This window comes from Taudactylus pleione, unplaced genomic scaffold, assembly GCF_031769625.1.
Source record: "Taudactylus pleione unplaced genomic scaffold, aTauple2 ptg001990l, whole genome shotgun sequence".
NCBI lineage: Eukaryota > Metazoa > Chordata > Amphibia > Anura > Myobatrachidae > Taudactylus > Taudactylus pleione.
The window spans coordinates 5342303-5354917 of record NW_028286386.1 but is presented as its reverse complement, the minus strand read 5'-3'; the positions used below and the strand labels follow the sequence as shown (position 1 = coordinate 5354917).

Below are 12615 nucleotides of genomic sequence, written 5' to 3'. Positions count from 1 at the left end.
TGGTTGCTTATGCTCTGTTGCTTATCTGGGTGTTATGGTCGCTAATGTAGCAATATATATTATCCATGTCCTGGTCCTGTAGTGTATTGTTCTGTAAGTCGCTTGTCTACAACTTGTTTATGTACTTTATAAGGCACTGCGGAAGATTTGTGGCGCCATATACATAAATGATAATAATTATTATTATAGAAATTCTCAAAACATAACCTATTGAGGTGATCTGGGGAACTTGCTTTGGGACACACTGGTTTAGTGTCAGCAATAGCTGCCAACTCAGATTATTGTAGATGTTTGTTAATAATATAATAACTGTATAAATTAGATATGTGCGGCTTCGGTTCCCACAGAACCGACAACAACCGAATTTACGGATAACCGAGTCGAACCAAGTCCTGATTCAGATCTTTTCCCAGGATTCGGAACTCGGATTCAAAAACCGAACTCGAGTTTTGGATTGCATGTAAACAGGTCAAAGTTATATCAATTTAGCTGTTTTTTAAAAAAAATACAGGTCCAAAACCAAAACTCGTGAGGGTGGTTTTGCAAAACCAAAACATGGAGATGAATCCGGATCCAAAACACGGGGGTCGGTGCATATATCTAGTAGGGGTGAGCGGGTTCGGATTTCTGAAATCCGAACCCCCCGAGCCCCCCCGATCCGAGTCCGATCCGAATCAGGCTCGACTTTTCCCGCCTGACTCGGATCTGAAATCGAGGCAAAACGTCATCATCCCGCCTTCCGAGTCTCGCGGGTTTTGGATCCTATATAAGGTACCCACGTCGGCGCCATTTTCTCACTCGGCTGTGGACAGTGAAGAGGGAGGGTGGGAGTTAGGGCTGTGTAGTGTAGTGTAGTGTAGTGCTGCTGTTGTCCACTACTTCAAAGTCCATAGGGGCTGGCTGTGTTGTGCTGTGCTGCTGTTGTTAATAGGGGCTGTGTCCACTACTTCAAAGTCCATAGGGGCTGGCTGGACTGTGTTGTGCAGTCAGTTCTCCATAGGGGCTGTGTCCACTCCAAAGTCCTGTGCAGTGTCCCAGTCCTAAAGGAGTGCTGCAGTGTTGTCCAGGGGGTGCTCTGTCCATCAGGGGTGCTCCCCCCAAGTGCTAAAAAAATAATATATTTTCTGTGTTTGTGAATTGTGTGCGCAGTAGCCGCACGTGCATCAACAAAGTAGTGCCAAGCGTGCGCCTGTGTCATAAGTAAAGGGCCGGCTGGCTTGACCGTTAAGGGTGCTGTAACCCCCGAAAGTACACTCCAGTCCAAACCAAAAAAAAAATTATTTTCTGTGTTTGTGAATTGTGTGCGCAGTAGCCGCACGTGCATCAATAAAGTAGTGCCAAGCGTGCGCCTGTGTCATAAGTAAAGGGCCGGCTGGCTTGACCGTTAAGGGTGCTGTAACCCCCGAAAGTACACTCCAGTCCAAACCAAAAAAAAAATTATTTTCTGTGTTTGTGAATTGTGTGCGCAGTAGCCGCACGTGCATCAACAAAGTAGTGCCAAGCGTGCGCCTGTGTCATAAGTAAAGGGCCGGCTGGCTTGACCGTTAAGGGTGCTGTAACCCCCGAAAGTACACTCCAGTCCAAACCAAAAAAAAAAATATTTTCTGTGTTTGTGAATTGTGTGCGCAGTAGCCGCACGTGCATCAACAAAGTAGTGCCAAGCGTGCGCCTGTGTCATAAGTAAAGGGCCGGCTGGCTTGACCGTTAAGGGTGCTGTAACCCCCGAAAGTACACTCCAGTCCAAACCAAAAAAAAAATTATTTTCTGTGTTTGTGAATTGTGTGCGCAGTAGCCGCACGTGCATCAACAAAGTAGTGCCAAGCGTGCGCCTGTGTCATAAGTAAAGGGCCGGCTGGCTTGACCGTTAAGGGTGCTGTAACCCCCGAAAGTACACTCCAGTCCAAACCAAAAAAAAAATTATTTTCTGTGTTTGTGAATTGTGTGCGCAGTAGCCGCACGTGCATCAACAAAGTAGTGCCAAGCGTGCGCCTGTGTCATAAGTAAAGGGCCGGCTGGCTTGACCGTTAAGGGTGCTGTAACCCCCGAAAGTACACTCCAGTCCAAACCAAAAAAAAAATTATTTTCTGTGTTTGTGAATTGTGTGCGCAGTAGCCGCACGTGCATCAACAAAGTAGTGCCAAGCGTGCGCCTGTGTCATAAGTAAAGGGCCGGCTGGCTTGACCGTTAAGGGTGCTGTAACCCCCGAAAGTACACTCCAGTCCAAACCAAAAAAAAAATTATTTTCTGTGTTTGTGAATTGTGTGCGCAGTAGCCGCACGTGCATCAACAAAGTAGTGCCAAGCGTGCGCCTGTGTCATAAGTAAAGGGCCGGCTGGCTTGACCGTTAAGGGTGCTGTAACCCCCGAAAGTACACTCCAGTCCAAACCAAAAAAAAAATTATTTTCTGTGTTTGTGAATTGTGTGCGCAGTAGCCGCACGTGCATCAACAAAGTAGTGCCAAGCGTGCGCCTGTGTCATAAGTAAAGGGCCGGCTGGCTTGACCGTTAAGGGTGCTGTAACCCCCGAAAGTACACTCCAGTCCAAACCAAAAAAAAAATTATTTTCTGTGTTTGTGAATTGTGTGCGCAGTAGCCGCACGTGCATCAACAAAGTAGTGCCAAGCGTGCGCCTGTGTCATAAGTAAAGGGCCAGCTGGCTTGACCGTTAAGGGTGCTGTAACCCCCGAAAGTACACTCCAGTCCAAACCAAAAAAAAAATTATTTTCTGTGTTTGTGAATTGTGTGCGCAGTAGCCGCACGTGCATCAACAAAGTAGTGCCAAGCGTGCGCCTGTGTCATAAGTAAAGGGCCGGCTGGCTTGACCGTTAAGGGTGCTGTAACCCCCGAAAGTACACTCCAGTCCAAACCAAAAAAAAAATTATTTTCTGTGTTTGTGAATTGTGTGCGCAGTAGCCGCACGTGCATCAACAAAGTAGTGCCAAGCGTGCGCCTGTGTCATAAGTAAAGGGCCGGCTGGCTTGACCGTTAAGGGTGCTGTAACCCCCGAAAGTACACTCCAGTCCAAACCAAAAAAAAAATTATTTTCTGTGTTTGTGAATTGTGTGCGCAGTAGCCGCACGTGCATCAACAAAGTAGTGCCAAGCGTGCGCCTGTATCATAAGTAAAGGGCCGGCTGGCTTGACCGTTAAGGGTGCTGTAACCCCCGAAAGTACACTCCAGTCCAAACCATAAAAAAAATTATTTTCTGTGTTTGTGAATTGTGTGCGCAGTAGCCGCACGTGCATCAACAAAGTAGTGCCAAGCGTGCGCCTGTGTCATAAGTAAAGGGCCGGCTGGCTTGACCGTTAAAGGGTGCTGTAACCCCCGAAAGTACACTCCAGTCCAAACCAAAAAAAATTATTTTCTGTGTTTGTGAATTGTGTGCGCAGTAGCCGCACGTGCATCAACAAAGTAGTGCCAAGCGTGCACCTGTGTCATAAGTAAAGGGCCGGCTGGCTTGACCGTTAAGGGTGCTGTAACCCCCGAAAGTACACTCCAGTCCAAACCAAAAAAAAAATTATTTTCTGTGTTTGTGAATTGTGTGCGCAGTAGCCGCACGTGCATCAACAAAGTAGTGCCAAGCGTGCGCCTGTGTCATAAGTAAAGGGCCGGCTGGCTTGACCGTTAAAGGGTGCTGTAACCCACAAAGTACACTCCAGTCCAAACCAAAAAAAAAATTATTTTCTGTGTTTAGCCGCACGTATATATCAAATCGATATAACATAAATGGAGGACCAAACTTTCTCCGATAAAAATAAAATAGAGAAAGATCAAGAACCACTTCCTCCTAGTGCTGAAGCTGCTGCCACTAGTCATGACATAGACGATAACATGCCATCAACGTCGTCTGCCAAGGCCGATGCCCAATGTCATAGTAGAGGGCACATACAATCCCAAATGGCAAAGTTCAGGAAAATGACCTTGAAAAAGACATTTAAATCAGCTGAAGAGAAACGTAAACTTGCCAATATGCCATTTACGACACGGAGTGGCAAGGAACGGCTAAGGTCGATCCCTAGTATGTTCATGACTAGTGGTTCAGCTTCACATGACGATGGAAGCCCTCCTCCCACTAAAAAAATCAAAAGAGTTAAGCTGGCAAAAGCACAGCGAAGAACTGTGCTTTCTAAGAAGATATCACAAATCCCCAAGGAGAGTCCAAGTGTGGTGGTGGTTGCGATGCCTGACCTTCCCAGCACTGGACGGGAAGAGGTGGCTCTTTCCACCATTTGCACGCCCCCTGCAAGTGCTGAAAGGAGCACCCACAGTCCACTTGCTGATATGCAAATTGAAGATGTCACTGTTGAAGTACAACAGGATGAGGATACTGGTGTAGCTGGCGCTGAGGAGGAAGTTGGCGAGGAGGATTCTGATGGTGATGTGGTTTGTTTAAATCAGGCTCCGGGGGAGACAGTTGTTGTCCGTGGGATGAAAAAGCCCATCACGGTCATGCCTGGGCAGAAGACCAAACATTCCACCTCTTTGGTCTGGCAATATTTCTATCCAAATCCGGACAACAACTGTCTTGCCATATGTACCATATGTAAAGGTGAAATAAGTAGGGGTAGGGACGTCAACCACCTAGGAACATCCTCCCTTATACGGCACCTGCAGCGCGTTCATAAAAAGTTACTGTCAAGTTCAGAAACTTTGGCTAAGACCGTAAGCAGTCCAGGGACACCTAAATCCCGTTGTCCTGTTGTATCCAAGCGCCTGCAAACCACACCGTCAACTCCCTCCTCGTCAATTTCCTCCTTAGTCAGGATCGGAAGTAGTCCTGCAGGCCATGTCACTGGCATGACTGACTCTCCTATCCGGGATTCCTCTGGAGGATCCTGCATTGCTACGCCTACTGCTGCCGCTGCTGCTGTTGCTGCTGCTGGGAGTCGTTCATCATCCCAGAGAGGAAGTAGGAACACCACTACTTTTACTAAACAATTGACCCTCCAACAGTCCTTAGCGAGGAGGATGAAGTACGACAGCAGTCATCCTGAAGCAAAACGTATAACTGAGGCCTTGACTGCTATGTTGGTGTTAGACGTGCGTCCGGTATCCGCCATTAGTGCAGTGGGATTTAGACAATTGATGGAGGTAGTGTGTCCCCGGTTCCAAATCCCGTCTAGATTCCACTTCACTAGGCAGGCGATACCGAGACTGTACAGAAACGTCAGAAAAAGTGTCCTCAGTTTCCTGAAAAATGCCGTTGTACACAATGTCCACTTAACCACGGACATGTGGACAAGTGGAACAGGGCAGACTAAGGACTATATGACTGTGACAGCCCACTGGGTAGATGTATCACCTTACGCAGCAACAGCAGCAGCGTCACCAGTAGCAGCATCTCAGAAATGCCAGCTCGTTACAAGGCAGGCTACGCTGTGTATCACCGGTTTCAGTAAGAGGCACACCGCCGACAACCTCTTAGAGAAACTGAGGGAAATCATCGCCCAGTGGCTTACCCCACTTAGACTCTCCTGGGGATTTGTGATATCTGACAACGCCACCAATATTGTGCGGGCATTACATCTGGGCAAATTCCAGCACGTCCCATGTTTTGCTCACACAATAAACTTGGTGGTGCAGAATTTTCTGAAAAGCGACAGGGGCGTGCAGGAGACGCTTTGGGTGGCCCGAAAAATTTCTGGCCACTTTCGCCATTCAGCGACTGCGTGCCGAAGACTGGAGCGCCAGCAAACACTCTTGAACCTGCTCCGCCATCACCTGAAGCAAGAGGTTGTGACGCGGTGGAACTCAACCCTCTATATGCTTCAGAGGATGGAGGAGCAGCAAAAGGCCATACAAGCCTATACATCCACCTATGACATAGGCAAAGGAGGGGGTATGCACCTGACTCAAGCGCAGTGGAGAATGATTTCCGTGTTGTGCAAGGTTCTCCAGCCCTTCGAACTTGCCACACGTGAAGTCAGTTCAGACACTGCCAGCTTGAGTCAGGTCATTCCCCTCATCAGGCTTTTGCAGAAGCAGCTGGAGAAAGTGAAGGAGGAGCTAAGACGGAGCGATTCCGCTCGGCATGTGGGACTTGTGGATGAAGCCCTTCATTCGCTTTGCCAGGATTCCAGGGTGGTCAATCTGTTGAAATCAGACCACTACGTTTTGGCCACCGTGCTCGATCCTAGGTTTAAAGCCTATGTGGTGTCTCTCTTTCCGGCCGACACAAGCCTGCAGAGGTGCAAAGACCTGCTGGTGAACACACTGTCAGCTGAAGCGGAACGTGACACGTCAACGGCTCCTTCTTCATTTTCTCCTGCAACTGGGGCTGCCAGGAAAAAACTTAGGTATCCTAAGCAACCCGCTGGCGGTGATGCAGGGCAGGCAGGACCAAGTTTGGACATCTGGTCCGGACTGAAGGACCTGGCAACAATTTCTGACATGTCTACTGTCACTGCATATGATACTGTCACCATTGACAGAATGGTGGAGGATTACATCGGTGACAGCATCCAAGTAGGCATGGCAGACAGTCCATACCTGTACTGGCAGGAAAAAGAGGCAATTTGGAGGCCCCTGTACAAACTGGCTCTATATTACCTGAGTTGCCCCCCCTCCAGTGTGTACTCCGAAAGAGTGTTTAGTGCAGCCGGGAACCTTGTCAGCGAAAGGCGTAGGAGGTTGCTTCCACAGAATGTGGAGAAGATGATGTTCATCAAAATGAATTATCAGCTCTTCCAGGGAGACCAGCCTCCAGAAGGTACAGAGGGACCTGTGGTGGTGGATTCAAGTGGGGACGAGTTAATACTTTGTGAGGATGAGGATGTACACACTGAAGAGGGTGAGGAATCGGTGGATGAGGAGGATGAGGATGACATCTTGCCTCCATAGAGCCAGTTTGTGCAGGGACACATTAATTGCCAGCTTGTTTTGTGGGGGCCCAAACGAACCAATCATTTCAGCCACAGTTGTGTGGCAGACCCTGGCGCTGAAATGATTGGTTTGTTAAAGTGTGCATGTCCTGTTTATACAACATAAGGGTGGGTGGGAGGGCCCAAGGACAATTCCATCTTGCACCTCTTTTTTTTCTTTGCATTATGTACAGTTTGGGGCCTAGTTTTTCAAACTGCCATCCTGTCTGCCACTGCAGTTTCACGCCTAGATGGGTCACGTGTTTGTGCCGCCCACTCGTGTCGCTTAGCATAGTCATCCAGCTACCTCGGTGCAACGTTTTGGACATAAAAACACTATTGTGAGGTGTGAGGTGTTCAGAATAGACTGGAAATGAGTGGAAATTAAGGTTATTGAGGTTAATAATAGCATAGGAGCAGAAAAACCTACAAATTCTGTGATTTTAGCTGTTTTTATGCTTTTTAAAAAAAAAATACAGATCCAAAACACAAAACCCAGAACCCAAAACACGGAAGGGTGGTTTTGGCAAAACCAATCCAGATCCAAAACACGAAGAAAGATCCAGATCCAAAACCAAAACACAAAACACGAAAAGTGGCCGGTGCACACCCCTAATATCTAGTTTAAATATTGCTCTCTGCAATGTGACCTTTGGTTGTTAACTTACAGTATGTCCTGTTATGTACATGTTTTACTCACGTATCTATCTCTTTATAGTGGTTATACCTGAAACTGCTGTTCTTAATACTGAAGTGGCCTCTGTGAAGGTAATTCGGTGTTGTTAATCTTTAAATCTGTAACTATTTCAATGTATTTTTACTTAAGTATCCTTTTCACAAGTAGAATTGCACTTTTTAATAAAGTTTAATTTCCACCAAACTAGATGTAGATTTGCTTCAGATAGAATTTTGGGCCTGATTCATAGCCGCTCGTAAGCGGCCACTCGTTCGCTCCGAGCGATGTTCGCACATCTGCGCATGCGTATGGGTCGTAATGCGCATGCGCCAACCAGTCATTGCGGTCTGAAATCGTGCGCTCGCAAAACAGCGAGGGCCTGCTAATTTGAGTGACAGAATGAGGCATTTGTGGGTGGTAACAGGGGAAGGTGCTTGAAAACGGGGAGTGGAGATCCGAACGCAGGCGTGCCAAACGGTCAAAACGGGCGTTTAATGGGAGTGCATAATTAGTAAGGGAGTGTCATCGATCACGTCACTTGGTTGTCTTTTAGCCTGAACTGCTCGCAGTGATTGCGGGAAGTAAAACCTACCACAAGCACTGCGAGCAGTTCAGACGCCTTTCGATGTACTCGATTAATCTAATAAATAGCGGAGATGACGTATGATGTGAACGACCAGGGGGCGTCTTTACAAAATAGCGAGCGCATGTTTCGTTCGCTTGCTCAGACATCGAGGCGTCAACAGACCGCAAAGAGCGAGCGCTCAATTTAAATAGCCGGCCCCTTATTCTGAACGACCGTTCGCAAATAGCGTCCGGCTCTGAATCAGGCCCTTTGTACCATATAAAATAACATTATCTCTATTTAATGGGGCAAACAGCTACTATTTAAAATTTCCCACTTACTGGCTCAAGTCAGTGATGACTGATCCTATCATCCAGGTACCAGGAGACAGCTTTGCAGACTGCTTTAGTTTATATGAGCACCACTGTAACCACTTGAACCTTTATTTGAAATCAATGAAAAAATTAGATTTTATTTTTTGTATTATTACTCAGCTGAGTTCAAGTAGAAGTGATTATGGGCCTGATTCAGACCCACTCGCGAGCGGCTGTCCGCCCGCAAGTGGGTCGATGTTGTGCACTGCGCATGCGCACGACGGCGGGAGCTCCGTCGTGCGCATGCGCCAGACGCGACGAGCGAAGGACTTTCCTTCGCTCGTTGTGTCTGATCAAAGGGGGCGTGCTGTCGATGTTGATTGACAGCACGCCCCCTTTGGTGGGCGTGCCGGGGGCGTGCTTCACTGACGGGGGCGTTCCCAAGGGAACGCCTACCGTCAGAAGCCGGCCCACTGACATCACTAGTGATGTCAGTGGGAGTGATTTTGGCTCTGATAGAGCCAAAATCACTCCGGGCCTTGCGGTTGAAAACCTCAACCGCAGGCTCCGGCTCGCAGTGGCGATGGTCGCGATGGTCAAGACCATCACGGCCATCAAACTGCACGCTCGTATAGGCTGTGGGTGGTGACCCACAGCTATACGAGCGTCCAGGAGGACGCTCCATAATTATGGAGGACGGCCCTCATTCAGAGCGTGCGCTCTGCTCAAAGCGTACGGCTCTGAATGAGGGCCTATGTTAGTAAGTTACAGTGATGGTGTTAGTGAGTTACAGTGATGTGTTAGTAAGTGACAGTGATGATGTTAGTAAGTTACAGTGATGGTGTTAGTGAGTTACAGTGATGGTGTTAGTGAATTACAGTGATGGTGTTAGTAAGTTACAGTGATGGTTTTAGTGATTTACTGTGATGGTGTTAGTGAGTTACAGTGATTGTGTTAGTAAGTTACAGTGATGATGTTAGTAAGTTACAGTGGTGGTTTTAGTGAGTTACAGTGATGGTGTTAGTGAGTTACAGTGATTGTGCTAGTAAGTTACAGTGGTGGTTTTAGTGAGTTACAGTGATGGTGTTAGTGAGTTACAGTGATTGTGTTAGTAAGTTACAGTGATGATGTTAGTAAGTTACAGTGGTGGTTTTAGTGAGCTACAGTGATGGTGTTAGTGAGTTACAGTGATTGTGTTAGTAAGTTACAGTGATGGTGTTAGTGAGTTACAGTGATGATGTTAGTAAGTTACAGTGATGGTGTTAGTGAGTTACAGTGATGGTGTTAGTGCAGGGGTTCTAAAACTTTTTTGCTCTGGGACCCCAGTCTAACAATAAAAATGATTACAGGACCCCAGCAAGTTACTGCAGAACGGCCGCCACACATGTGGTAAGCAGACCATGCATGCACAGTAGTGCTGAGGGGCACAAAACAAAAGTGAAGTGATTGCTAATGGGATCATTTAATTTCTTGCACATCGCAGGGTCGAGGTCCTTTCACAGCCCTGTCCCTGCAAGGAGATGCAGAAAGTGACTGGGAAGACAGTAGGTGACTGGGAAGGCAAAGGGTGACGTAGTAACATGGAGAAACAGTGGGTGAAAGGAGAAACATAGGGTGACAAGGGGGAAGCAGAGGATGACAGGGAGAGGCAGAGGGTGACTGGGGAGGCAAAGGGTGAAGTAGGAGGCAGTGGGTGACAGGGGGATGCAGTGGATGACAGGTAGAGGCAGGTGGAGACGGGGGAGGCAGAGGGTGACTGGGGAGGCAAAGGTTGAAGTAGGAGGCAGTGGGTGACAGGGGGATGCAGTGGATGACAGGTAGAGGCAGGTGGAGACAGGGGGAAGGCAGAGGGTGACTGGGGAGGCAAAGGGTGAAGTAGGAGGGAGTGGGCGACAGGGGGAAGCAGTGGGTGACAGGTAGAGGCAGGTGGAGACGGGGGGAGGCAGAGGGTGACAGGTAGAGGCAGGTGGAGGCAGAGGGTGACAGGGAGAGGCAAAGAGTGACGTAGGAGGCAGTGTGTGACAGGGAGAGGCAGGTGGAGACGGCGGGAGGCAGTGTGTGACAGGGAGAGGCAGGTGGAGACGGCGGGAGGCAGTGTGTGACAGGGAGAGGCAGAGGGTGACTGGGTAGACAGTGAATGTCTAGGGAGGCAGTCGGAGGCAAAGTGTGACACAGATGGCAGTGGGTGACAGGGAGAGGCAGAGAGTGACAGGGAGATTCAGAAGGTGGCACTGGGTGACGGAGAGGCTATGGGTGGCAGGGAGAAGCAGAGGGTAGCAGTGGGTGATGGGGGGGAGTGGTTGATGGGGGTGGCAGTGGGTGAAAGGGTGGAGGCAATGGTGAGAAGAACCAGCAGTGGGTGTCTAAAAAATGTGGGGTTTTTTTTGCTCCCACTCCAAATCCCACACTGAGTGCTCCTCTCCTTCCTCCTCGTACTGCCCTGCTGCTGTTTCTTCTCCTTCCACAGCAATCATCGCACAATCTGTCACCCACACCTTGGCAGCCCCGGTGCTCCTCCCCTTCCACCCCCCAGGCTGCACTGGCTTAAGAACTTCTGACTTTAAGAGAGAGTCTGGCAGCTGGCTCCCTCTGAGTCTGTCCACTGCTGGTGCTGGGTGCAGCTGCCTGTGTGTCAGTTTCTCCTGCTGCCGGGCAGGAGACGCTGAGGACCGAGGTGGGGTTGGGGCTGCTGACTGCTGCTGGGAGGCAGAGCAGGAGACGCTGAGCACCGGGATGGCTGCAAGGCTGCTGACTGCTGCTGGGCAGGAATATGCTGAACACTGGGTTGGGGGCAGAGCTGCTGACTGCTGCTGGGAGGGAGGGTAGGAGATGCTGAGCGCTGGGGTGGGGGCGGAGCTGCCTGATAACTCCTCAGATCATTGGCTGAAGTAACAGACAGTTCAACTGGTTTCAGACTCTTCGGATAACTGGCTGATAGATCCGAGGAGTCATCACCCTGATACCCATGTGAGTTGTGACCCCAAGCTAAGATGGCTGCGACCCACTTTGGGGTCGCGACCCACAGTTTGAGAACTGCTGTGTTAGTGAGTTACACTGATGATGTTAGTGAGTTACAGTGATGATATTAGTAAGTTACAGTGATGGTGTTAGTGAGTTACAGTGATGGTGTTAGTGAGTTACAGTGATGATGTTAGTGAGTTACAGTGATGGTATTAGTGAGTTACAGTGATGGTGTTAGTGAGTTACAGTGATGATGTTAGTGAGTTACAGTGATGATGTTAGTAAGTTACAGTTATGGTGTTAGTGAGTTACAGTGATGATGTTAGTAAGTTACAGTGATGGTGTTAGTGAGTTACAGTGATGATGTTAGTGAGTTACAGTGATGATGTTAGTGAGTTTCAGTGATAGTGTTAGTGAGTTACAGTGATGATGTTAGTGAGTTTCAGTGATGGTGTTAGTGAGTTACAGTGATGATGTTAGTGAGTTACAGTGATGATGTTAGTGAGTTACAGTGATGGTATTAGTGAGTTACAGTGATGATGTTAGTGAGTTACAGTGATGATGTTAGTAAGTTACAGTGATGGTATTAGTGAGTTACACTGATGATGTTAGTGAGTTACAGTGATGATATTAGTAAGTTACAGTGATGGTGTTAGTGAGTTACAGTGATGATTTTAGTGAGTTACAGTGATGGTGTTAGTGAATTACAGTGATGATGTTAGTGAGTTTCAGTGATGGTGTTAGTGAGTTTCAGTGATGGTGTTAGTGAGTTACAGTGATGATGTTAGTGAGTTACAGTGATGATGTTAGTGAGTTTCAGTGATGGTGTTAGTGAGTTACAGTGATGATGTTAGTGAGTTACAGTGATGGTTTTAGTGAATTACAGTGATGGTGTTAGTAAGTTACAGTGATGATGTTAGTAAGTTACAGTGATGGTTTTAGTGATTTACAGTGATGGTGTTAGTGAGTTACAGTGATTGTGTTAGTAAGTTACAGTGATGGTGTTAGTGAGCTACAGTGATGGTGTTAGTGAGTTACAGTGATGGTGTTAGTGAGTTACAGTGATGATGTTAGTACGTTACAGTGATGATGTTAGTAAGTTACAGTGATGGTTTTAGTGAGTTACAGTGATGGTGTTAGTGAGCTACAGTGATGGTGTTAGTGAGCTACAGTGATGATGTTAGTGAGTTACAGTGATGGTGTTAGTGAGTTACAGTGTGATAGCCGTAGTATTAAGAAA

At 47.9% G+C, this 12615-nt stretch overlaps 1 protein-coding gene across 1 annotated transcript in view; it reads left to right on the top strand.

Moving 5' to 3' along the window:
- The window catches only part of CDHR2 (cadherin related family member 2), a 156421-nt gene that overhangs the window by 97802 nt on the left and 46004 nt on the right, over positions 1-12615 (top strand). The window contains exon 17 of the mRNA XM_088465411.1: positions 7578-7627. Coding sequence (XP_088321537.1) covers positions 7578-7627 — 50 coding nt within the window. The remainder of the gene's footprint in view (positions 1-7577; positions 7628-12615) is intronic.